At 42.2% G+C, this 23,267-nt stretch overlaps 1 protein-coding gene across 5 annotated transcripts in view; it reads left to right on the top strand.

Annotated features, from left to right (window-relative positions):
- The window catches only part of LOC124110913 (organic cation transporter protein-like), a 64,350-nt gene that overhangs the window by 28,987 nt on the left and 12,096 nt on the right, over window positions 1-23,267 (top strand). For 3 of the 5 annotated variants that reach the window (XM_048394038.1, XM_048394037.1, XM_048394040.1), the window contains exons 2-6: window positions 14,435-14,883; window positions 17,956-18,161; window positions 20,099-20,314; window positions 21,731-21,967; window positions 22,620-22,754. In XM_048394038.1, the coding sequence (XP_048249995.1) occupies window positions 14,596-14,883; window positions 17,956-18,161; window positions 20,099-20,314; window positions 21,731-21,967; window positions 22,620-22,754 (1,082 nt within the window). In that variant the 5' untranslated portion in view covers window positions 14,435-14,595. Of the gene's footprint in view, window positions 1-2,414; window positions 2,578-10,623; window positions 10,656-14,434; window positions 14,884-17,955; window positions 18,162-20,098; window positions 20,315-21,730; window positions 21,968-22,619; window positions 22,755-23,267 lie in introns of those variants that run through there. The other 2 variants (XM_048394039.1, XM_048394041.1) reach the window with 2 other exon arrangements.

The following is a 23,267-nucleotide window of genomic DNA, read 5'->3' as shown; positions in this document are numbered from 1 at the left end:
TTGTGGTTTTGACACAGAGGTCCATCTATGGTACGACCCAGAATATGTAGAGGGCGTCATAGAAAATGATAAATACAAAATTCTTTGGAATAGGCCCGTATACAGCCTCAGACATATTCAGGCCAACAAACCTGATCTTGTCCTTTTTGATAAATGCAATGAAATCATTTATATTATTGAATTTTCTGTCCCTTTTGACGCCAATGTGTTTGACAAGATTGAGGAAAAACATGGCAAATATGCAGACCTCGCTTTCGAAATGTCACGTTTGCATCCCAAGTACCAAGTTGTCCGACTCCCCATTGTTCTCGGTGCCTTAGGTTTGTTACTCCCAATCTGTTGACTGACCCGGGTTTGCTACCAGGAATACAGCCCTTCTGACATTATGGGTAATGCAGAAGGCTGCAGTTTTGGGGAGTCTTCACATTCTCCGAAAATATCTGGGTGGGTTGGACTAGGCAGCGCTTCCTGGGAGAAGTCCCATTCGCTGTCTGGGCTGCGTGTAGAGGGGGCAAGGGCCCTGAGCTGATGATGAGCCTAACCAGCCTAACTGTGCCAGGATAACTCAAACCCTCTTTGCTGCATTTTTAAAATTTTAATCTGCACATGATGATGATGATGATGATGATGATGATGATGATGATGATGATCGAAAATAACAGCCAGCCCCCTTCCCCATTGGTGTACCCACCTGGGATATAAATAGAAGCAAACGGTGAGACGCCTCATCTGTGTCATATTTATATCTGGGCATAAATATTCTGAGTAAAATAAAACTATCAACTAGACTGTACGACAAGAGGCTCTTAGGTGTCGACATTTCACAGCTAAAGCTGTGCGCTCGAGCGTGCTCTTTCTACGAAGATTTCATATTTGCTTTACATATCATACAAGCTTTACATATCATACAAGCTATACATATCACCCCAGCTTTACATATCATACTAGCTATACATATCATACTAGCTATATATATCATCCCAGCTTTACATATCATACTAGCTATACATATCACCCCAGCTTTACATATCACCCCAGCTTTACATATCACCCCAGCTTTACATATCATACAAGCTTAACATATCATACTAGCTGTACATATCACCCAAGCTTTACATATAATCCCAGCTATACATATCACCCCAGCTTTACATATCATACTAGCTATACATATCACCCCAGCTTCACATATAATCCCAGCTATACATATCACCCCAGCTTTACATATCATACTAGCTATACATATCACCCCAGCTTTACATATCATACTAGCTATACATATCATACTAGCTATATATATCATCCCAGCTTTACATATCATACGAGCTATACATATCACCCCAGCTTTACATATCACCCCAGCTTTACATATCATACTAGCTATACATATCACCCCAGCTTTACATATCACCCCAGCTTTACATATCACCCCAGCTTTACATATCATACAAGCTTTACATATCATACTAGCTGTACATATCACCCAAGCTTTACATATAATCCCAGCTTTACATATCACCCCAGCTTTACATATCATACTAGCTATACATATCACCCCAGCTTTACATATCATACTAGCTATACATATCATACTAGCTATATATATCATCCCAGCTTTACATATCATACGAGCTATACATATCACCCCGGCTTTACATATCACCCCAGCTTTACATATCATACTAGCTATACATATAGCCCCAGATTTACATATCACCCCAGCTTTACATATCACCCCAGCTTTACATATCACCCCAGCTTTACATATCATACAAGCTTTACATATAATCCCAGCTATACATATCATCCCAGCTTTACATTTCATCCCAGCTATACATATCACCCCAGCTTTACATATAATCCAAGCTATACATATCACCCCAGCTTTACATATCATACTAGCTATACATATCAAACTAGCTATATATATCATCCCAGCTTTACATATCATACTAGTTATATATATCATCCCAGCTTTACATATCATCCCAGCTTTACATATCACCCCAGCTTTACATATCATCCCAGCTTTACATATCACCCCAGCTTTACATATCATCCCAGCTTTACATATCATAGGGGGGGGGGGGGGGGGTCAGCTGATTGCCTTATCTGAGAGGAAGCCTTTGTGTTGGTTTTACCGAACATTTTGATTGTCATATGACGACCATTGTTTGACATGAGTTAGATAGTTTCGCTTCTCAGGCTCGTGGAGCTTATGACGCGTAGCTGACCACTCAGCACTGATCGACTCAGGGCATTGTGACATAGGCCAACACAAGCAGGAATCAATATGCAACTAGTTTCGTCCACGTGACCATCACGTGACACAACACGTGTCGAGGCGTGAACCTTGTATAACTGTCAAATTGTAGTCTTTCCGCGTATCATGAAACCAAGGTATTTTCCTATTTTCTGTAATGTACAGAATAACCTCCGGAAAAGTAGCCATGACATTAAAATGAACTGCCTGATTTCATATGGGTTACTTTGTCCCGCCCGTCCAACACGCTGGAGTGCCCTTCGTGCAAGTCATGCGGCTTGTGGGTGAAGTCTTGCAGAACGAATATGTTTGAGGTATATGTATGCGAGTCAGGAAACACATAGCATAGCTAATACGTGTGGTGGTTCGTCGAGTGGAATTGTTATCATACTTTGTAAGCTCTACTTTAGCCAGACGTAATCCCATACGGGTGCTTACGAAAGTTACTGTGCAATCTCTCTAAAACCGGATCGCTGTCAATACCGGTCCCAGATTAAAGTTAATTTATCAACAATAAGTGTCTAATCTGGATTTTCTGCACACCGGACTGTCGACAGATTGTGGAAACTTGGATCAGTTTACCGTGTAATTTACGGTAAGTTGTTCTAATCAATGCTGGGAGGGGGCAGTCGGCGAAGACGCTGCAATTCGCGTCCATTGGCACGGCAAAAAGCTTTGATTGTGGGTTCGAATCCCGGCTCGCCCCGATTATGTTTCAAAGTTTGTCAGCACCATACCCATGCTCGTGGGTTTCACAAAGTGGTAAACGTCTAAGACCTGTATCACTTTGGGCTTTCCAACCACGTTAAGCTGACACGTCGTGATATAACGGGAATACTGTTCAAAGCGGTGTTAAACCAAACTCGCTCACTCTCATCAATAAGCTTCGGTAAAATATTGGGTGTTGCTAAAAGACCCATGTATTCTTGTAACGATACCTTGACAGTTATGAAATCCGATTTGGTCAGATTCCACAGTATGCAATGAAGGTAATATTTATTTAAACGTAATTGACTTAAACAATTTTCCTAAGGATCCTAAGAGAATTCGTTTTTTCGGATATTTGGTTTTCTACATAAAGGTGCATAATGTAGATATTTGTAAAATCGGGGCGGCAGGGGTGGCCAAGTCGTCTAAGGCGCCGCAATGCGCTGTGCAGAGTTGCGTCCCTTTGGCACGCCAGAAACCTATGATTGTGGGTTCGAATCCCGATTCCCGAATCCCGAATTTTTGAAATGAGTGGCTAATTCTGTATGTACAGTAAACGACGGTTCTAAAGAACTCAAAGGGACCGCTAATTTTAGTTCGTTTTAAGCATATATGCATCCTATATACAGCAAAATGCCCAAAAGACCAGTTTGTTCTATCCATCAGTTCGTTATAAGCGTGTTCGTTATAAACGTAGTTTACTGTAATTGTTAACACAAATGTCTACATGATGCTGGTCGCTGGAGAATGTTCACATCCCAGAAGTGATAATGTCGAGATCTTTCTAATCAGACGCCTCGCTCTAAAGTTACCATTCCTTTTTTTTGACATCATTTATTCATGTTAATTGTCAAAGTTACCATTCTGATCAGAGCCGCGATGTTGTAAGACGCCCTGCTCCGCTCCCACGAGCTGACATTACCGGTCGGTAATAGAAGCTGCAATCAACTCGACAGTAAAGGTTTAATAGAGTTGAATGTAGATGTGCCACACTTTTGGTCAGATTACACGATATGAATAAACTCCTAATTTCAAAAACATTTTCCAGTAACTGAATATTTCGATTGAAATAATACTCGAGATTTCTCACTGCCTTCTTGCTGTCACTGTCTTCATGAGTAACGGCGGCGATGCAGTTCACAGCGGCTACAAGGCAATATGAAAGTAGTGAGTGAGTTGGGTTTAATGCTGCTTTTAACAGTATTCCAGCTATATCACTGCGTGTCAGCTTAATGTGGGAGGAAAGCCCGAAGTGATGCAGGTCTCAGACGTTTACTACTTCGGTTAGACTAACATCTAGTCTCTGAAATGAACATACAAAAAACAGTTGTTAAATTATCTTTAGAAAATAATAAAAAGGAGCCCCGAGACTCTCTTCATATCCTGATACTGCAGAAATCTAGACTTGCCAAACAGTATAGACTTGCATAGGCTGTATTTGATATATTTGTATCAGGGTCTGTAAGACAGACTACACTTCCGTGAAACCCACGAGCACGGGAATGGTGCTGACAAACCTAGACACATAATCAGGGCGAACCTGGATTCGAACCCACAATCATAGGTTTCTGGCGTGCCCAAGGGACGCAACTCTGCACAGCGAATCGCGGCGCCTTAGACGACTGTGCCACCCGAACCCCTACAATATCAAAGTAACCAGTAGACATTGATGCAGTACATCAAATGTTCCCCGCATGTACAGTAAACTACGTTTATTACGAACACGCGTAACGAACTGACGGATATAACGAACTGTTTTTATAGTCCCATCTATTTGCTGTATACAATGTATATGCTGTATATATACGCTTATAACGAACTACGGTTATAACGACCTAAAGCTAGTGGCCCTTTGAGTTCGTTATAACCGTAGTTTACTGTAGCTGAGGAAGGAAATGTAAGCATAGCATTAGGAAGAGAGAGAGAGGGTGTAAAGTACTAACTGTTATTAAACATCTTTGTTGTATGATGGTTTGATACAGTTATGGAGGGGGCGCGTGTTTTCAGCCAATGACAACAGTTGTGCCTGTAGCTTTAGGCCACGCCCCCAAATCGGTTTGTTTTGGAAGCCGATTACGGAGCGTGTGAATTCAACACCTTCACTTGGACATTTAAATACTATCCATTTATAATATTACTTTTGTCTCTCTGGGATATGTTATTGTATCCCGAAAAACTAATATTCGCAACAAACTCGCAATAATTATTTCTTTTGTACTTGCTAACTCACTGACTGACTGACTGACTGACTCACTGACTGACTGACTGACTCACTGACTCACTGACTGACTGACTGACTGACTGACTGACTCACTCACTCCAGTTATGTACGGTTCCGTTTGGTTGTGGAAGAATTACCTCCTGTTCAGATGTGAAACATATCAAGAAGAACCGATTTGCTACATATAAATAGCGGGCTGTGGGGTAGCTTAGTGGTTAAAGTGTTCGCTCGTCACGCTGAAGACCCGGGTTCGATTCCCCATTTCTGGTGTCCCCTGTTATGATATTCCTGGATATTGCCAAAATCGGCGTAAAACAAAACTCACTTACTCATCACATAGTTTGCACATCGATTTTTCGATTCACACCTCAAAAAACCGAAAACAGTACACAGTCAATCCTTAATTGTATATATTCCTGTAATGGCATTTATACAAGCCGTACGACTTGCTTACCAATCAGGTCCGTGTGTAAATTACGAAAATATAAATGTGTTACACCAAACGGTATGAATAATACATTGCTTACATAAAGTATTTAAAACAAATCTGGTTTCAACTTTGCATACTGAGCTAGCACCATACATATGGTTATGAAGACACATAATGCCAAAGCTCTCATACCAAACCCTTTGTTGTATTCTCCTTTCGTCTTAAACTAATCAAACACGTCCCCGCTTTCAGGGTAAAAATAACCAGAACACCGAGAATGTACCTTATCATCCAAAACTGGCTCCCACAGGAGATATCGCTTGGATGAGATCAGGTGTTTAAAAAAATTATACTTTTTTTGGAAAGTCATTCCGACGGAAGTAAACATGCGAAATATGTGTCGAATGTAAGCATCCTGAGAATCTTTGAAGGCGGGGAATTGGCACAAAATGGGTCCTCGAAATTCTTGAGAAATACCCGGAGCCACAGTTAGGACATGATACGACGGAAAATCAAATCGGAGAACGTTCTCGCTCGCACTGTATAGTGATGAGTATGTACTCCTGTGAAAACGAAGAAAGGTTGTTTTCGCACTGTATAATTATGAGTTTGTACTCCTGTGAAAACGAAGAATGGTCGTTTTTGCACTGTATAATTATGAGTTTTTACTCCTGTGAAAACGAAGAAAGGTCGTTTTCGCACTGTATAATTATGAGTTTGTACTCCTGTGAAAACGAAGAAAGGTCGTTTTTGCACTGTATAATTATGAGTTTGTACTCCTGTGAAAACGAAGAAAGGTCGTTTTTGCACTATATAATAATGAGTTTGTACACCTGTGAAAACGAAGAAAGGTCGTTTTCGCACTGTATAATTATGAGTTTGTACTCCTGTGAAAACGAAGAAAGGTCGTTTTTGCACTATATAATAATGAGTTTGTACTCCTGTGAAAACGAAGAAAGGTCGTTTTTGCACTGTATAATTATGAGTTTTTACTCCTGTGAAAACGAAGAAAGGTCGTTTTTGCACTGTATAATTATGAGTTTGTACACCTGTGAAAACGAAGAAAGGTCGTTTTCGCACTGTATAATTATGAGTTTGTACTCCTGTGAAAACGAAGAAAGGTCGTTTTTGCACTATATAATAATTAGTTTGTACTCCTGTGAAAGCGAAGAAAGGTCGTTTTCGCACTATATCATATTATGTACTCCTGTGAAAACGAAGAAAGATTGTTTTCGCATTATATAATAATGTGTATGTACTCCTGTGAAAACGAAGAATTGATCAGCTTATGATGCCTAATGGGTATTGAAGGCACTATTTTTGGACTCAAATTCCTTTTACACAAGTAAGGTGACAGGAGTTACCTCCCTTTAACGATACCATTCCCTGTGGTCAGGTTTCAGACAAGGAGCCTAGAGTTTCAAACCCGAAGCAGCTTTTAGGGGGGAAAGGCTATTGGGGGTGGGTTTGCACTTTTTGGAAAAGCGGGTAGTGGTTTAAACATTTTTTATTTTCTCGAAAGTACAACAGATCGGAAAAAGTGGCTCACATACTAGTCTCTCACATTACTGACATTGCTGAAATGTACACACACAGAGACAAGAATTCTATGTATATTATATTAACAATAATGTAATATGTGTACATATTTATATACAATAATTCAAGCATCCATTATGTATTATGTATATATAAATAATGTATATATATCAACTACGATGTATATATTCATAAAATAATAAACACTCAATGTCATTTAGAAAGTGGTCAAATGTAACAAATGTTATATTTGCGATAACACTTTCTCAGTAAAAAACTGATTGTCGTACTTTTTGGGGTTGAGTCCCGTCCGGGATTCGAACCCACACTGCCAGATTGAGGCACCTAATCGCTTGCACAAATAATGATGTGTCTTTATCTGTTTATTACCATATAAAATGTCTCTTCAACCGTTATTCCTTCTTTTTGTTAAACTTTATTAAAATAAATTGTCTAATGAAATAATAACTAACACATTCTATGAAATAGTAAGAACTATTTTCAATCGAAGGAGCACAAGAACACGTGATCTGATAAATGATCTTTTACATGAATAATATTGTGTCTTTATCTTTTATGTAAATGTTAGCTTTTCTCTCGGGTGTTGTGTGGGCACGAGTGGCCCAGTTGTCAAAGGCGCGCAACTCTCTGTACAGAGTTGCGTCCCTCGGGCACGCCAGAAACCTAAGGTTGTGGGTTCGAATCCAGGTTCGGGTCGCCCCGTTAATGTTTCTAGGTTTGTCAGCACCATACCCGTGCTCGTGGGTTTCACTAAAGTGGGACATGTCTGAGACCTGCATCACTTCAGGCTTTTCTCTCACATTAAGTTGACACGCCATGATATAGCTGAAAAAATGTTCAAATCGGCGTAAAACCAAACTCACTCACTCATGTATGTCAGATTTGAACGATTCTTTTATACATAGTAACTGGATGGTACAGAAGACTCTGACCTGTTCACTTAAATCATAGGATACATCTACGTGTTGTTTGAAGCAATTCAAACCAGTAAATGCTTATAATTTCCCGTTTCCTTCTTTTACATAAAGGTGTCCATCCTGTTTAACCATACAGATTCTCTTTGGAGGAAAATTTGGTTAAACCAATAACTATCCAAGCAGCTTCCAGTTACATAAGTGAGTTGGGTTTAACGCCGGTTTCAACAGTATTCCAGTTACATGTATATCGCGTCGTGTCAGCTTAATGTGGGAGGAAAGCCCGAAGTGATGTAGGTCTCAGGCGTTTACCACTACGGTGAAACCCACGAGCACGGGTATGGTGCTGACAAACCTAGAAACATAATCGGGGCGAAACGGGATTCGAACCCACAATCATAGGTTTCTGGCGTGCCCAAGGGACGCAACTCTACACAGCGAATCGCGGCGCCTTAAACGACTGGGCCACCCTTGTCCCCAGTTACATAAGTTCAAGTCAGATGCTTATTCTAAGATTTGTCTTATAAAACATACCTTCCTTTTTGAGAGATTTATTCCATTTTCGTTTTCTCCTGGATGATACCATTTTAGAAGTACTTAAAACTTAACTTAGAAGTAATTATCATCTATACGTTTGGACCATTTGGTGTCTTGTGATAGGGTGATGCCCAAATATTGTGAAATGAATTTAATTTGACTTAATATTAAAAAAAAAAATGAGTGTTCATTAAGGGAACGTTCTCTTGCGACAAAGTAAAACATATTACTTTTTCTCTGCATTAAACTTGAGCAACCATGTGTGGACCCTATCATTGAAAGTAAATGAATGTTCACTGCTAAATTACTAATGCATATAGCGACGTTTCGATGTAGGTTCTTACAACGTTATCAAGCTGGAGTGACAGTAATCGCTTAATACATAATTTTTATCAACCAAAACTTGTGACTGAAGGCCGGCGTATATCATCGCGGACTGAGATAGGGTTTAAGTACACACATTATTGAGTAATATACACAAAATATGTTGTTTAGTCTTATTTTTATAAAGTCAAAATTATTTATGAAAAATAGAAGAAAATATAACGTATTTTGGAACTATGACACACGTATAAAGGTACAATATTAAGTAAAACCTGACATTGTTAAGTTCTGTATTACTCATATAAAGGCATACTTTTAAGAAAAAACAGGCATTGTTAATTGCTCTATAACACGTATAAAGGCATACTTTTAAGTAAAAACAGATATTGTTAATTGCTCTATAACACGTATAAAGGCATACTTTTAAGTAAAAACAGATATTGTTAATTGCTCTATAACAGGTACAAAGGCATACTTAGAAGTGAAACCAGGCATTGTTAACTGCTCTGTAACACGTATAAAGGCATACTATTTAGTAAAAACAGGCATTGTTAATTGCTCTATAACACGTATAAAGGCATACTTTTAAGTAAAAACAGATATTGTTAATTGCTCTATAACACGTATAAAGGCATACTTTTAAGTAAAAACAGGCATTGTTAATTGCTCTTTAACACGTATAAAGGCATACTTAGAAGGAAAAACAGGCATTGTTAATTGCTCTATAATACGTAAAAAGGCAAACTATTTAGTAAAAACAGGCATTGTAATTACTCTATAACACGTTTAAAGGCATACTTTTAAGTAAAAACAGGCATTGTTAATTGCTCTATAACACGTATAAAGGCATACCATTTAGTATAAACAAGCATTGTTAATTGCTCTATAACACGTATAAAGGCATACTATTTAGTAAAATCAGGCACTGTTAATTGCTCTATAACACGTATAAAGGCATACTATTTAGTAAAAACAGGCACTGTTAATTGCTCTATAACACTTATAAAGGTATACTATTTAGTAAAAACAGGCATTGTTAATTGCTCTATAACACGTATAAAGGCATACTATTTAGTAAAAACAGGCATTGTAATTACTCTATAACACGTTTAAAGGCATACTTTTAAGTAAAAACAGGCATTGTTAATTGCTCTATAACACGTATAAAGGCATACCATTTAGTATAAACAAGCATTGCTAATTGCTCTATAACACGTATAAAGGCATACTATTTAGTAAAATCAGGCACTGTTAATTGCTCTATAACACGTATAAAGGCATACTATTTAGTAAAAACAGGCATTGTTAATTGCTCTATAACACGTATAAAGGCATACCATTTAGTATAAACAAGCATTGCTAATTGCTCTATAACACGTATAAAGGCATACTATTTAGTAAAATCAGGCACTGTTAATTGCTCTATAACACGTATAAAGGCATACTATTTAGTAAAATCAGGCACTGTTAAGTGTCACGATGTTGCAAGTAGGGACATAGTGATGGAATCCTTGACATAAGTTCACCTTCTCAGGTCCAAGGTGAGCGTAAAATATACAGAGATAGAACGCCCCTTGACATACCACTGTGATGCAGGTAATTGTGTTAGAAGTTCTGGATCAGTTATCTTCAAGTATGTATTGCCCGAGGACTTGCTCACGCCGTCAGTCCACTTCATAGCGTCGTGTCAAGTGCAAGGTAAACCGATTGTTTGTGTGTGTCCTCGTTAAAGTTGTGTTTGTGTCCTAGTCAGAGTTTCTTTTTAATGACTTGAAACAAAAGCTTAAAAGATATGCCTACAACTCTTCATGATAATATTAATATTTTCTCCATAATAATATACAAATTCAAAGTACAAACGATCGTATTTTAGATGATATTCTCCTAGCCTTTAGGTACGACGACACTGGGGGCAGAGTTTCCACGAAGTCCCCTCCTGCAAGAATGACCGCCGTAAGGGCATTACACATTTTGAACTATTTCTATTGGTCAAACATCAAATTGAATTTAGAGTTTAGAATATGCTACGATGCGCTTGCTTCCGTATTTGTCCATAAAAGTTAAAATGTGTCTTAATCTTTTAAACGTAACTCATAAACATGAAGTCAACATTGTTTTCAGCTTCCGTTTAAGTGTCAACATTTTCTGGCTGTTGCACATCGCAAAGACGCCAAGTCAAATAAATTAATACTTAATTGTAACTAATTAAACAACAGGGTGACCTGGAGCAAAGTCATTGCATAGTGAACATATGATGAACTATCACTACTAATTAAACAACAGGATGACCTGGAGCAAAAGTCTTTGCATAGTGAACATATGATGAACTGTCACTACTTATTAAACAACAGGGTGACCTGGAGCAATAGTCATTGCATAGTGAACATATGATGAACTGTCACTACTTATTAAACAACAGGGTGACCTGGAGCAATAGTCATTGCATAGTGAACATATGATGAACTATCACTACTAATTAAACAACAGGGTGACCTGGAGCAATAGTCATTCCATAGTGAACATATGATGAACTGTCACAACTAATTAAACAACAGGGTGACCTGGAGCAATAGTCATTGCATAGTGAACATATGATGAACTATCACTACTAATTAAACAACAGGGTGACCTGGAGCAATAGTCATTGCATAGTGAACATATGATGAACTATCACTACTAATTAAACAACAGGGTGACCTGGAGCAATAGTCATTGTATAGTGAACATATGATGAACTGTCACTACTAATTAAACAACAGGGTGACCTATAGCAATAGTCATTGCATAGTGAACATATGATGAACTGTCACAACTAATTAAACAACAGGGTGACCTGGAGCAATAGTCATTGCATAGTGAACATATGATGAATTTTCACTACTAATTAAACAACAGGGTGACCTGGAGCAATAGTCTTTGTATAGTGAACATATGATGAACTGTCACTACTCATTAAACAACAGGGTGACCTGGAGCAATAGTCATTGCATAGTGAACATATGATGAACTATCACAACTTATTAAACAACAGGGTGACCTGGAGCAATAGTCTTTGTATAGTGAACATATGATGAACTGTCACTACTAATTAAACAACAGGGTGACCTGGAGCAATAGTCATTGCATAGTGAACATATGATGAACTATCACAACTTATTAAACAACAGGGTGACCTGGAGCAATAGTCATTGCATAGTGAACATATGATGAACTATCACTACTAATTAAACAATCCACAGTATTTCCTTCTTTATAGTCGGGACAAAGTACAGACGGAAACGGACAACGAAATTCACGAAAGCACCGTGTTTAAAAAAAATATTTCTCGAATGTAAATATTTTGTCAGGAGACTGCAACACGACTCAAAACAGTCGCTATTTGATGTCTTGCCCCTAAAATATATTCAATTAAGATCTAAACACTTTGTCAAAGAACTAGAAATTTGATACCTGCAGATTGTTGTCTCCCGAAATGAACAGCTGATCGTGGTAAACACGTTTGCTGAACGATCTATGATTGTACTGGTGAAAGATTCCCCTTAAGACGACAATGAACAGAAATAAATAAAAAGATTGTGATTCGTAAGTTTGTTTCAGTTGAAAATGCTCATTATCCTATAATATACACATATTTAGATATTCGCTGTGGAATAATTAAGTGTGTTAATAATTTATGGATAATGATATATTATCTAAATGATCTCGTAACATTAATTGCATCATAATACGTGTCATAAATAACGAAGAGCAAATACAGTTTGATGAAGATGTAGGATAGTTAGCAAAATCTCAGACGCCAAACAATGGCATTGCTGTTGGACCAGAGGAGGCCAGAATAATCCCTGAGAACATTGCAATTATCTCCATCTCATAAACAGCCCTTGCAGGATCGTGGAATAAAGCTATAACATATAGCAACTTATTGAATTGCATATTACCAAGTACATACAAATTGTTAATCATACAAACAGAAACGGATCACTCACATTTCCTCAGTGAATTTACATATATTTATGTTATTATGTTAAACCATAATTGGTATTTGATGGATTGTTCAAATTGTCAGACGTTTCTTTCCCAACACCATTTCAGTAGGTATAAAGTACAAAAAGAAAAGTTAAAGAACACCCACAAATGGGATATTGTTTATCCACCAGCCATAACAGTGAGTGAGTGAGTGAGTTGGGTTTTACGCCGCTTTTAACAGTATTCCAGTTATATCACGGCGTGTCAGCTTAATGTGGGAGGAAAGCCCGAAGTGATGCAGGTCTCAGACGTTTACCACTTCGGTGAAACCCACGAGCACGGGTATGGTGCTGACAAACCTAGAAACATAATCGGGGTGAAGCGGGATTCGAACCCACAACCATAGGTTTCTGGCGTGCCCAAGGGACGCAACTCTGCACAGCGAATCGCGGCGCCTTAGACGACTGGGCCACCCGTGCCCCCACCAGCCATAACAGATTAGCTATAGACATTCGGGTGTCTTTTATGTTATATTATGTGGTGTGTTTCCGACATAATTATTTTTAATGTTCATGGCAATTTGTCAAATATGAAAGCAAATGCCATCTGAAGTTTACTGAGAAAACAATATGTGAAATATTGATAACATCTCTGTAAAATTGATGTAAGTCATTAATTGTTTGGGTAATAAGTAGGCATCCCCATGGGCACCAATTGTGCTCCCTTCTTGCAGATTTGTTTCTTTATGCATATGAATCAGAATTTCTGCTCTGATTGGCAAAGTCAAAACAAGGTTATTTAGCAAAGTTTAACTTAAACTTCAAGTAAATCGATGATTTTGGAATAACAATCAAATGGCCAATTCCCTTCGTCTGATCTACCCACCTGAACTAGAAATTAAGGAGACCAGTGAGACCGCCTCATCTATTTCTTATTAAGGTCTTTGCATAAAGATTCAGAGTGACAAACACTCTCCACAAGACTGTATGACAAGAGGGATGACTTCAACTACCCATTAGTCATCTTTCACTTTATGTCGAGCGATATTCCAGCAGCTCCAGCCTTTCGAGGTACAATCGAGCATGCTCTCTCTTCCAAGATTTCAAAGAGCGTCATACGACTCTTGCTCAGAAGTTGTTTTTCACGGTTACAAGATTCAAGGCCTCAGTAAAGCTTTTTAAATGTTTTGTGGAAGACATGTCGGGGACATTTCAAAATTTGACGCATCAGTTACAAAAAAAAAGAATGCTGTCCGATGCAATTCCCTATATTGACGTGTACCATACGTTCAGATGAACAATTGCCTTGCCTTTGCATGTGTTTTTATGACGGGTGTCGGGTATCCACACCTTTTCGCGAACACCTGGTGTCATCCCAATTTGAGAGTGATTTACAAACACATGCTCATGATATAGTCGGAATCGTACAATCGACTCTGCTTTTCGCAGAGATCTCTTACAAATACGGAAAGGTTTTGTCGGTTTTATTAGCAATTCATATTTCCCTTCCAGTCAAGATGCAAAGACAATGATTGGATGCTCACAGTTCTGCGCCGTGCGTGAAACTCCCTGAAGTGACGGAAACTGCTTCATACCTGGGGTTTTGACCACCATCCGCTGACATACTCATCCCCTCATCTCTCTCACATTCCGTGGTTGTCAACGTCTCCAACATGCACGTGGAGGAGATTATTGAGGAGATCTGGACATTTGGACGCTTCCAGAAGATCATGCTGGTGACCGTTCTGGGGCCACGTGGTCTCCTAGGCTGGAGCATGTTGGTGATGTCCTTCACTGGAACGATACCAGATTGGTGGTGCCTGCCCGGCTCTGAGGGGGGTAACCATTCCAAACATGGCAATGTCAGCTTCGACAACACAACGTTTCACAAGTGCTACACCGACGGCAATGACACGTGCAGGCGCGTGTACAGCGACACCTACAACACGATTGTTAACGAGGTGAGTTTTTTTGGTCATTTTTACAAAACGATCCTGTTTTAGTTTAAACATATTTTATTCTCATGAAAAGGATTTGGCACAAGTTATCACAACTTAGAACGCCCTCTCCCATAGATTTACATGTATGCTTATTTACAGTTAATAAATCAAATGACAGAAAGGAAAGAGATAGAGAAACGTATGTACATTCACACTGCTCACTCAAACCTTTTTGTTTTCTTTATATATGTATGTACATTCCTAAAAATGGTTTCGTTCACATGATTAGGTAAAATTTCTTTTCGAACAAGCATCAGGTTAATATGTACATCACAAGTATCTTTTACAATTAATAGTAATGAGTGCAACAATTCGTTTCTTTCTGATTTAAGTAAAGGACATTCAATGAAAAAATGATATGAATTTTCACATGGGCTGCCACATCGGCATTTCGGATCCTCGTTTAAACCTTTTCTAAATAAGTCATTTTTTAATTCACTGTCATCATATCTTAATTTTGTACGTATTATGTTAATTTTACTTAAACCATATGAGAAATATGATGGAACTGTAGTACTATCTGTTCTTAAACTGGATTTAAATCGAGGGAATGTTTCAATATTCCTTTGCTGAATAGGTAATGTATTCCACAATTTGATCGCGGATGGTATAAACGAGGATTCAGATAACTTAGCTCGTAATAGAGGCATAGTTATATTGTGAGCGGTTCTAAGGTTGTATAAACGATCCTGTGTTTTGTTGGTCCATCTGTTTTTTCGAAATACTTTGTTGCTTGCTTTTGCATCTGCACTAAGACGCTTCTGTCCTCTTCCGTCCAGTCGAGTTGTTGGCCTAGTCATATTCAGCAACCCACGCTTGCCGTAAAAGGCGACTGTGCTTGTCGTAAGAGGCGACTAACGGGATCGAGTGCTCAGGCTCGCTGACTTGGTTGATGCATGTCATCGTATCCCATTTGCGTCGATTGATGCTCATGGTGTCAGTCACTGGATTGTCGGATCTAGACTCGATTATTTACAGACCGGCGTTAAATAGCTGGAATATTGCTGATGGAATTTGTTATCAAATAAAAAGAAACAACAATATCGGGTTTGAAACATTTACTTCAATCAACACTAATGTTACTGACCCACTTTTAAAAATATGGAAACGTCATAGAACAAACCAGATGACGTCACTATTGAACGTGACGTCACCTATCCCTATCCTATGACGTCACCTAACAACGGGCGTGATATTGGCCCGTCGTCAAGCAATATGAGGGCATTATCAAATTACAGACGTCCGCTCATTTTTGATAGCATGCGGGCGGTTTAATGATAATTCTATCCGTTTTAACTTTAATATATGATATAGGCAAGGTTCTGTTTTTATGTCTAATGTATTGTTCTGTTATGTACGGACCGCCTCCGTGGTCTAGTGGTAGAGTGTCCGCCCGGAGAGCGGAAGGTCCGGGGTTCGATCCCCGGCCGCGTCATACCAAGGACGTTGAAAGATGGTACTTGTTGTTACCCTGTCTGGCGCTCGCCATTGAGGGGCTAAAACAAGGACTGGTCAGCTCGGAGTCAGTATACTGTGTCTGAGTGGGGTATTCATGTTAAACTACGGCATGGTATCTCAGAGGGCTAGCACTATATATCGGCATCAGTCCGGACTAGTACAAGCAGCCACACACACAAACACACACGTACATGCACGTCGCTATATAAGTGCAATAATCTTGTACGCGACGTTAAACCCCATTTCACCTCACCTCTGTTCTGTACGGCAGCGTTCTATTATGCAGGATATCGTTCTGTTTTGTAGTGCACGGAACAAGCGTGGTTTTGTGTGGTTTTGTGTGGTTTGGTTTTGTCTGTCAAGGTACACGGAAGGATGAAAATTCACCAATTCCGTGATCCTCTGACACCGTTGTCCTTGACCTCCCGTTCTGTGGCTTCACGTGATCGTAGGGGTGGTGACTTTGGGGCGTTATTTACATAAACAATAGAGACACACTGATATTATCTTTCTGTGTCAGTCTCCGGTCTGACAGCTGTCCTAAATATACCAGATACATCCCGTGTGAACTCGGTCCCTGTTTCCCTGTTATTTGACGATAACAGTAAATGGACCGCATTGTCGATCTGATTCTACACACAGCCACGGTGTAGTCATTGAGACCGGTCGATTGCAATATCACAACTTAACTAATATGCCCGCTCAAAAGAAATGTTTAACGCCCCAAAATCTGTATGATCTTGAAGAAAATATCGACTTTAGCTGTACATTTATTAAATGAGTTAGGTTTAACGCAACTTTGAACATTATTCAAGTTGTATCACGGCGTGTCAGCTTAATGTGGGAGGAAAGCCCGAAGTGAAGTGGTAGTTACGGTAGATGTGAGGTGAAATTGGGTTTAACGTCGCGTCCAAGATTATTGCACTTATATAGCGACGTGTATGCACGTGAGTGTGTGGCTGCTTGTACTAGTCCGGACTGATGCCGATTTATAGTGCTAGCTCACTGAGATACCATGCCGCAGTTTAACATGAATACCCCACTCAGACACAGTATACTGACTCCGAGCCGACCAGTCCTTGTTTTAGCCCCTTAATGGCGAGCGCCAGACAGGGAAACAACAAGTACCATCTTTTAACGTCTTTTGGTATGACGCGGCCGGGGATCGAACCCCGGACCTTCCGCTGTCCGGGCGGACACTCTACCACTAGACCACGGAGGCGGTCAGTTACGGTAGAGCTGCGATCAGTTTCACGGCCTTTTCCCTCTCTTGGTTCTTTCCGCTACATTCGAAATCTGTGTTAAAAAAAAGGGTTCAGTTCACATTATGGATACGTATCAGCCATAACCATGTGTGAAGGACGTATTGAATACCTTTGTCCTGCTTATATTGGGCGGTCGGGTAGCCTAGTGGTTAGAGCGTTCGCTCGTCACATCAAAGACCCGGGTTCGATTCCCGACATGGGTACAATGTGTAAAGCCCATTTCTGGCGTCCCCCGCCGTGATATTGCTGGAATATTGCTAAAAGCGGCGTAAAACCATACTCACTCACTCACTCCTGCTTATATTGCCAGTGGGATCTGGTCTGCAGCCGGAAGTGGATTACGCCGATCATCACGTCTATACAGATGGGCGGCGTTCTTTTTGGGGCGCTCGCTGGGGGGCAGTCGGCGGAGATGTTCGGCCGCCGGAAGTCCCACTTCATCTTCATGCTCATCCACGCCATCACTAACGTCATCGCCGGCTTTTCCGTGTCATGGCAGATGTTTGCAATACTCCGGTAAGTGAGTGAATGAAAGGGCTGGTGTGTGAGTGTGTGAGTGAGTGACCGGGCTGGTGGGTTGGTGAGTGAGTGACAGGGCTGGTGGGTGAGTTTGTGAGTGAGTGACAGGGCTGGTTAGTGAGTGACAGGGCTGATGGGTGGATGAGTGAGTGACAGGGCGGGAGGATGAGTTAGTGAGTGACCGGGCTGGTGGGTGAGTAAGTGAGTGAGTGACAGGGCTGGTGAGTTATTGAGTGAGTGACCGGGCTGGTGGGTGGGTGAGTGAGTGACAGGGCTGGTGAGTGGGTGAGTGAGTGACAGGGCTGGTGGGTGAGTTAGTGAGTGAGTGACAGGGCTGGTGAGTAAGTGACAGGACAGGTTGGTGAGTGACATGGCTGGTGGGTGTGTTAGTGAGTGAGTGACAGGGCTGGTGTGTGAGTGGGTGAGTGAGTGACAGGGCTGGTGGTTGGGTGAGTGAGTGACAGGGCTGGTGGGTGAGTGAGTGTGTGACATGGCTGGTGGGTGAGTTAGTGAGTGACAGGGCTGGTGAGTGAGTGACCGGGCTGGTGGGTGGGTGAGTGAGTGACAGGGCTGGTGGGTGAGTTAGTGAGTGAGTGACAGGGCTGGTGAGTGAGTGCCAGGGCTGGTGGGTGGGTGAGTGAGTGACAGGACTGGTGAGTTAGTGAGTGAGTGACAGGGCTTGTGAGTGAGTGACCGGGCTGGTGGGTAAGTTAGTGAGTGACAGGGCTGGTGGGTGAGTTAGTGAGTGAGTGACAGGGCTGGTGAGTGAGTGCCAGGGCTGGTGGATGGGTGAGTGAGTGACAGGACTGGTGAGTTAGTGAGTGAGTGACAGGGCTTGTGAGTGAGTGACCGGGCTGGTTGGTAAGTTAGTGAGTGACAGGGCTGGTGGGTGAGTTAGTGAGTGAGTGACAGGGCTGGTGGGTAAGTGAGTGAATGAAAGGGCTGGTGGGTGAGTGGGTGAGTGAGTGACCGGGCTGGTGGTGAGTCAGTGAGTGACAGGGCTGGTGGGTGAGTGATTGGCAGGTCTGGTGGATGAGTGAGTTAGTGACAGGGCTGGTGGATTAGTGAGTGATTCACAGGTCAGGTATGTGAGTCAGTGAGTGAATGAGTGATAGGCCTGGTGAGTGAGTTAGTGAGTGAGTGAGTGACAGGGCTGGTGGGTGTGTGAGTGAGTGAGTGACAGTGTTGGTGAGTGAGTGAGTAAGTGACAGAGCTGGTGGGCGAGTGAGTATGTGACAGGGCTGGTGGGTGGGTGAGTGACAGGTTTGGTGAGTGAGTGAGTGTGTGAGTGACAGGGCTGGTGGATGAGTGAGTGACAGGGCTGGTGGATGAGTGAGTGACAGAGCTGGTGGATGAGTGAGTGACAGGGCTGGTGGATGAGTGAGTGACAGAGCTGGTGGATGAGTGAGTGACAGGGCTGGTGGATGAGTGAGTGACAGGGCTGGTGGATGAGTGAGTGACAGGGCTGGTGGATGAGTGAGTGACAGGGCTGGTGGATGAGTGAGTGACAGGGCTGGTGGATGAGTGAGTGACAGAGCTGGTGGATGAGTGAGTGACAGGGCTGGTGGATGAGTGAGTGACAGGGCTGGTGGATGAGTGAGTGACAGGGCTGGTGGATGAGTGAGTGATAGGGCTGGTGGATGAGTGAGTGACAGAGCTGGTGGATGTGTGAGTGAGTGAATGAGTGACAGGGCTGGTGGATGAGTGAGTGACAGGGCTGGTGGATGAGTGAGTGACAAGGCTGGTGGACGAGTGAGTGAGTGAATGAGTGACAGGGCTGGTGGATGAGTGAGTGTGTAACAAAGGATCACCAGGAGACAAGAAAATGTTGTTCAACTTAAATGTTTGTCCAGCACTGTAATGTTAAACTATCTTGACACGAACATGGCTGCGTCTTGATTGACAACCCCAATGCATCTGATTGTTCAATTCAGGTTCCTCCTGGGAATCTCAGTCGGTGCTCTACTTGTGGTCAGCTTCACCTATTATATGGAGTTCATCGGGAAGAAGTGGCGCTCACTGTGTTCCGGGATGCCGTTCTGGTCAATGGGCGTGTGCCTGTTCGCCCTGACCGCGTGGCTGACCCCCGATTGGTCCAATCTTCACATCATCTGCGGCGTCATCCACATCCCCTTCTTGTGTGGCTGGTTGTAAGTACTGTGACCTTGTGACTACGTACAGGAGGCTGATGGGTATTCCGGGTTAGAGCAAGTCCCCAGCGACTTATGTTGGCCGTAATGTTGGGATTCCCCAAGCAACCTGTGCTGGTCTCCCTGTGGGGATTCAGGGTTAGAACAGGTCCTCAGCAACCTATGCTTGTCTCTCCGTGGGAATTCAGGGTTAGAACAGGTCCTCAGCAACCTATGCTGGTCTCCCCGTGGGATTCATGGTTAGAACAGGTCCTCAGCAACATATGCTTGTCTCCCCATGGGGATTCAGGGTTAGAACAGGTCGTCGGCAAGCTATGCTGGTCTCCCCGTGGGGATTCAGGGTTAGAACAGGTCCTCAGCAACATATGCTTGTCTCCCCATGGGGATTCAGGGTTAGAACAGGTCGTCGGCAAGCTATGCTGGTCTCCCCGTGGGGATTCAGGGTTAGAACAGGTCCTCAGCAACCTATGCTGGTTTCCCCGTGGACATTCCGGGTTAGAACAGGTCCTCAGCAACCTGTGATTGTCATACCATGGGGATTGCACATTAAAATGGGGGACACAATCTATGCTGGGCCTCATGCGGGGGTTCCGGTTAGAATAAGTCCTCGGCAACATATGCTGGTCGTAAGAGGCGACCAAATCGATCGGGTTGTCAGACTGTGATTTGGTTGATTACAATTTGAGGGATTTTGCTCGTAATATCAATAACTGGTTTGCCTGGTTCAGAGTCGAACATTTACTGGCCGCCGTCATATAGATGAAATATTGCTGAGGGCGTCACAAGCTGAGACTAGCCATATTCGGACATGTTATATGGGAGATTGGCGCGCTAATCAGGGTTGTAGGGAAGCCAAGGGGCTGAGACCGCCTCCGTGGTCTAGTGGTAGAGCGTCCGCCCGGAGAGCGGAAGGTCCGGGGTTCGATCCCCGGCCGCGTCATACCAAAAGACGTTAAAAGATGGGACTTGTTGTTACCCTGTCTGACGCTCGGCATTAAGGGGTTAAAGCAAGGCCTGTTCGGCTCGGAGTCAGTATACTGTGTCTGAGTGGGGTATTCATGTTAAACTGCGGCATGGTATCTCAGAGGGCTAGCACTATAAATCGGCATCAGTCCGGTCTAGTACAAGCAGCCACACACACACACACACACACACACACACACACACACACACACACACACACACACACACACACACACACACACACACACACACACACACACACACACACACACGTCGCTATATAAGTGCAATGATCTTGGACGCGACGTTAAACCCCATTTCACCTCACCTCACCAAGTGGCTGAAGCGTCTTCTCTTCACGCAAAGGCCCGGGTTTCATTCCCCAAAGTTATAATGATTGCCGTACTTCAAGAACCGTTTAGAGGACACTCACCCTTGTCGTTTCCCCCCCAGCTACATCCCCGAGAGTATCCGCTGGCTCGCCGTCAAGAACCGTTTGGAGGAGGCTGAAGCGGTGGTCCTCAAAGTGTGCCAATTCAACAATCGCCCTAAGCCAGAACACACCCTGGGCATCCTGAAACTCGTTGCAGATGAGGAGAGGAGACTTGCCCTAGACAAGAAATATACCTACATCGACATCTATAGAGGCTGGAAGATGTGCAGGATGTCGCTCCTTGTTCAGTTTCAGTGGTAAAATAGTTATCAGTTTTAGTGTGAACATCCGCCATTTGTAACCCGAACCTCGTTTATCCAGACGCTTTGACTCGTTTATCCAGACGATTGATTTCATCGCTCTCCCGATTAACAGAATGATGGTTTCGCGAACGTAAATTGCTGTTTACAATCGATTGGAAATTGAGGTGTGCGAAATGAAGGGATGTGGGTTAACAAGGGTTGTCTTTTCTCGTAATGCTTTGTGAACCAGTTCTGGCATCAGTACTCATGAAGACCCGGGGTAGATTCATGCATGCTGTAAAACGCGACGATGCTTTTAAGAGGCGATTAACGGGATCGAGTAGTCAGGCTCGCTGTGTTTGTTGATCATGTCATCGTATCCCAATTGGGTGGATCGGTGCTCATGATGTCAATCACTGGATTGTATGGTCCAGAATCGATTATTTACAGGCCGCCGTCATATAGCTGGAATATTGCTGAGTGCGGCGTTAAACAACAAACAAAAAAAAACAAAAAAAACATCGTATTGAGAACCTACCTAGATTTACCGATGCGAATAACGTATTCTTGCTTTGTATAAAGTTGCATACAGTGTTCTTTACTGTGACATATGTACAAACATGACTTATAATTATAGTGTTACTTAACCCGATCTCTTCGTCCTCAGGGCGTGCTTGGCGTTGGTGTACTACGGTATTCTGTTCGGCGTGGACTCTCTCTCCGGCAACCTCTGTCTCAACATCTTTCTCATGGGCGTCGTGGATATACCTGCCGACATCGCGACGCTCTACCTCAATAACAGGTATAGTACTTGAAACTACACCCCACGACCGTCCCCACGTGACCTAGCCCGATCAGCTCACACGCCTGTATATTTCCTCAAGCATGGACAAATGTTGTCCGCATTCTGTCCCGTAGGTCGATCCATAGTCACAGACGTTTGTAAAGAGTGGTGGGGTAGCCTTGTGGTCAAAGCGTTCGCTGGTCACGCTGAAGGCCTGGTTTCATTTCTGATAAGGGTACAATGTGAAGCCTATTTCTTGTGTCCTCTGCCGAGATGATGCTAGTATGTTGTTAAGAGCATCGATTGTGAGGGATGCAGATTGGTTGGGGCTGATGCTGCTTTATAACAAAGAAACTCTTTTACGGCCTGTGTATTGACAAGGTAGACACAATTTTATGGATTAACTTCTTTAATACTGTAAAAAAGATGACAAGCTGCTTGACAACGGTATAAGGATCTATACCGTAACGTGGATTTTTACAGTATTAAAGAAGTTGTTATCCATAAAATTGTGTCTACCTTGTCACCCGT

The sequence above is a fragment of the Haliotis rufescens genome, unplaced genomic scaffold (assembly GCF_023055435.1).
Source record: "Haliotis rufescens isolate VD_foot unplaced genomic scaffold, xgHalRufe1.0.p SCAF_129, whole genome shotgun sequence".
Taxonomy (NCBI): Eukaryota; Metazoa; Mollusca; class Gastropoda; order Lepetellida; family Haliotidae; genus Haliotis; species Haliotis rufescens.
The sequence above is the reverse complement of the archived record's forward strand: the minus strand, read 5'-3'. Positions and strand labels throughout refer to the sequence as shown.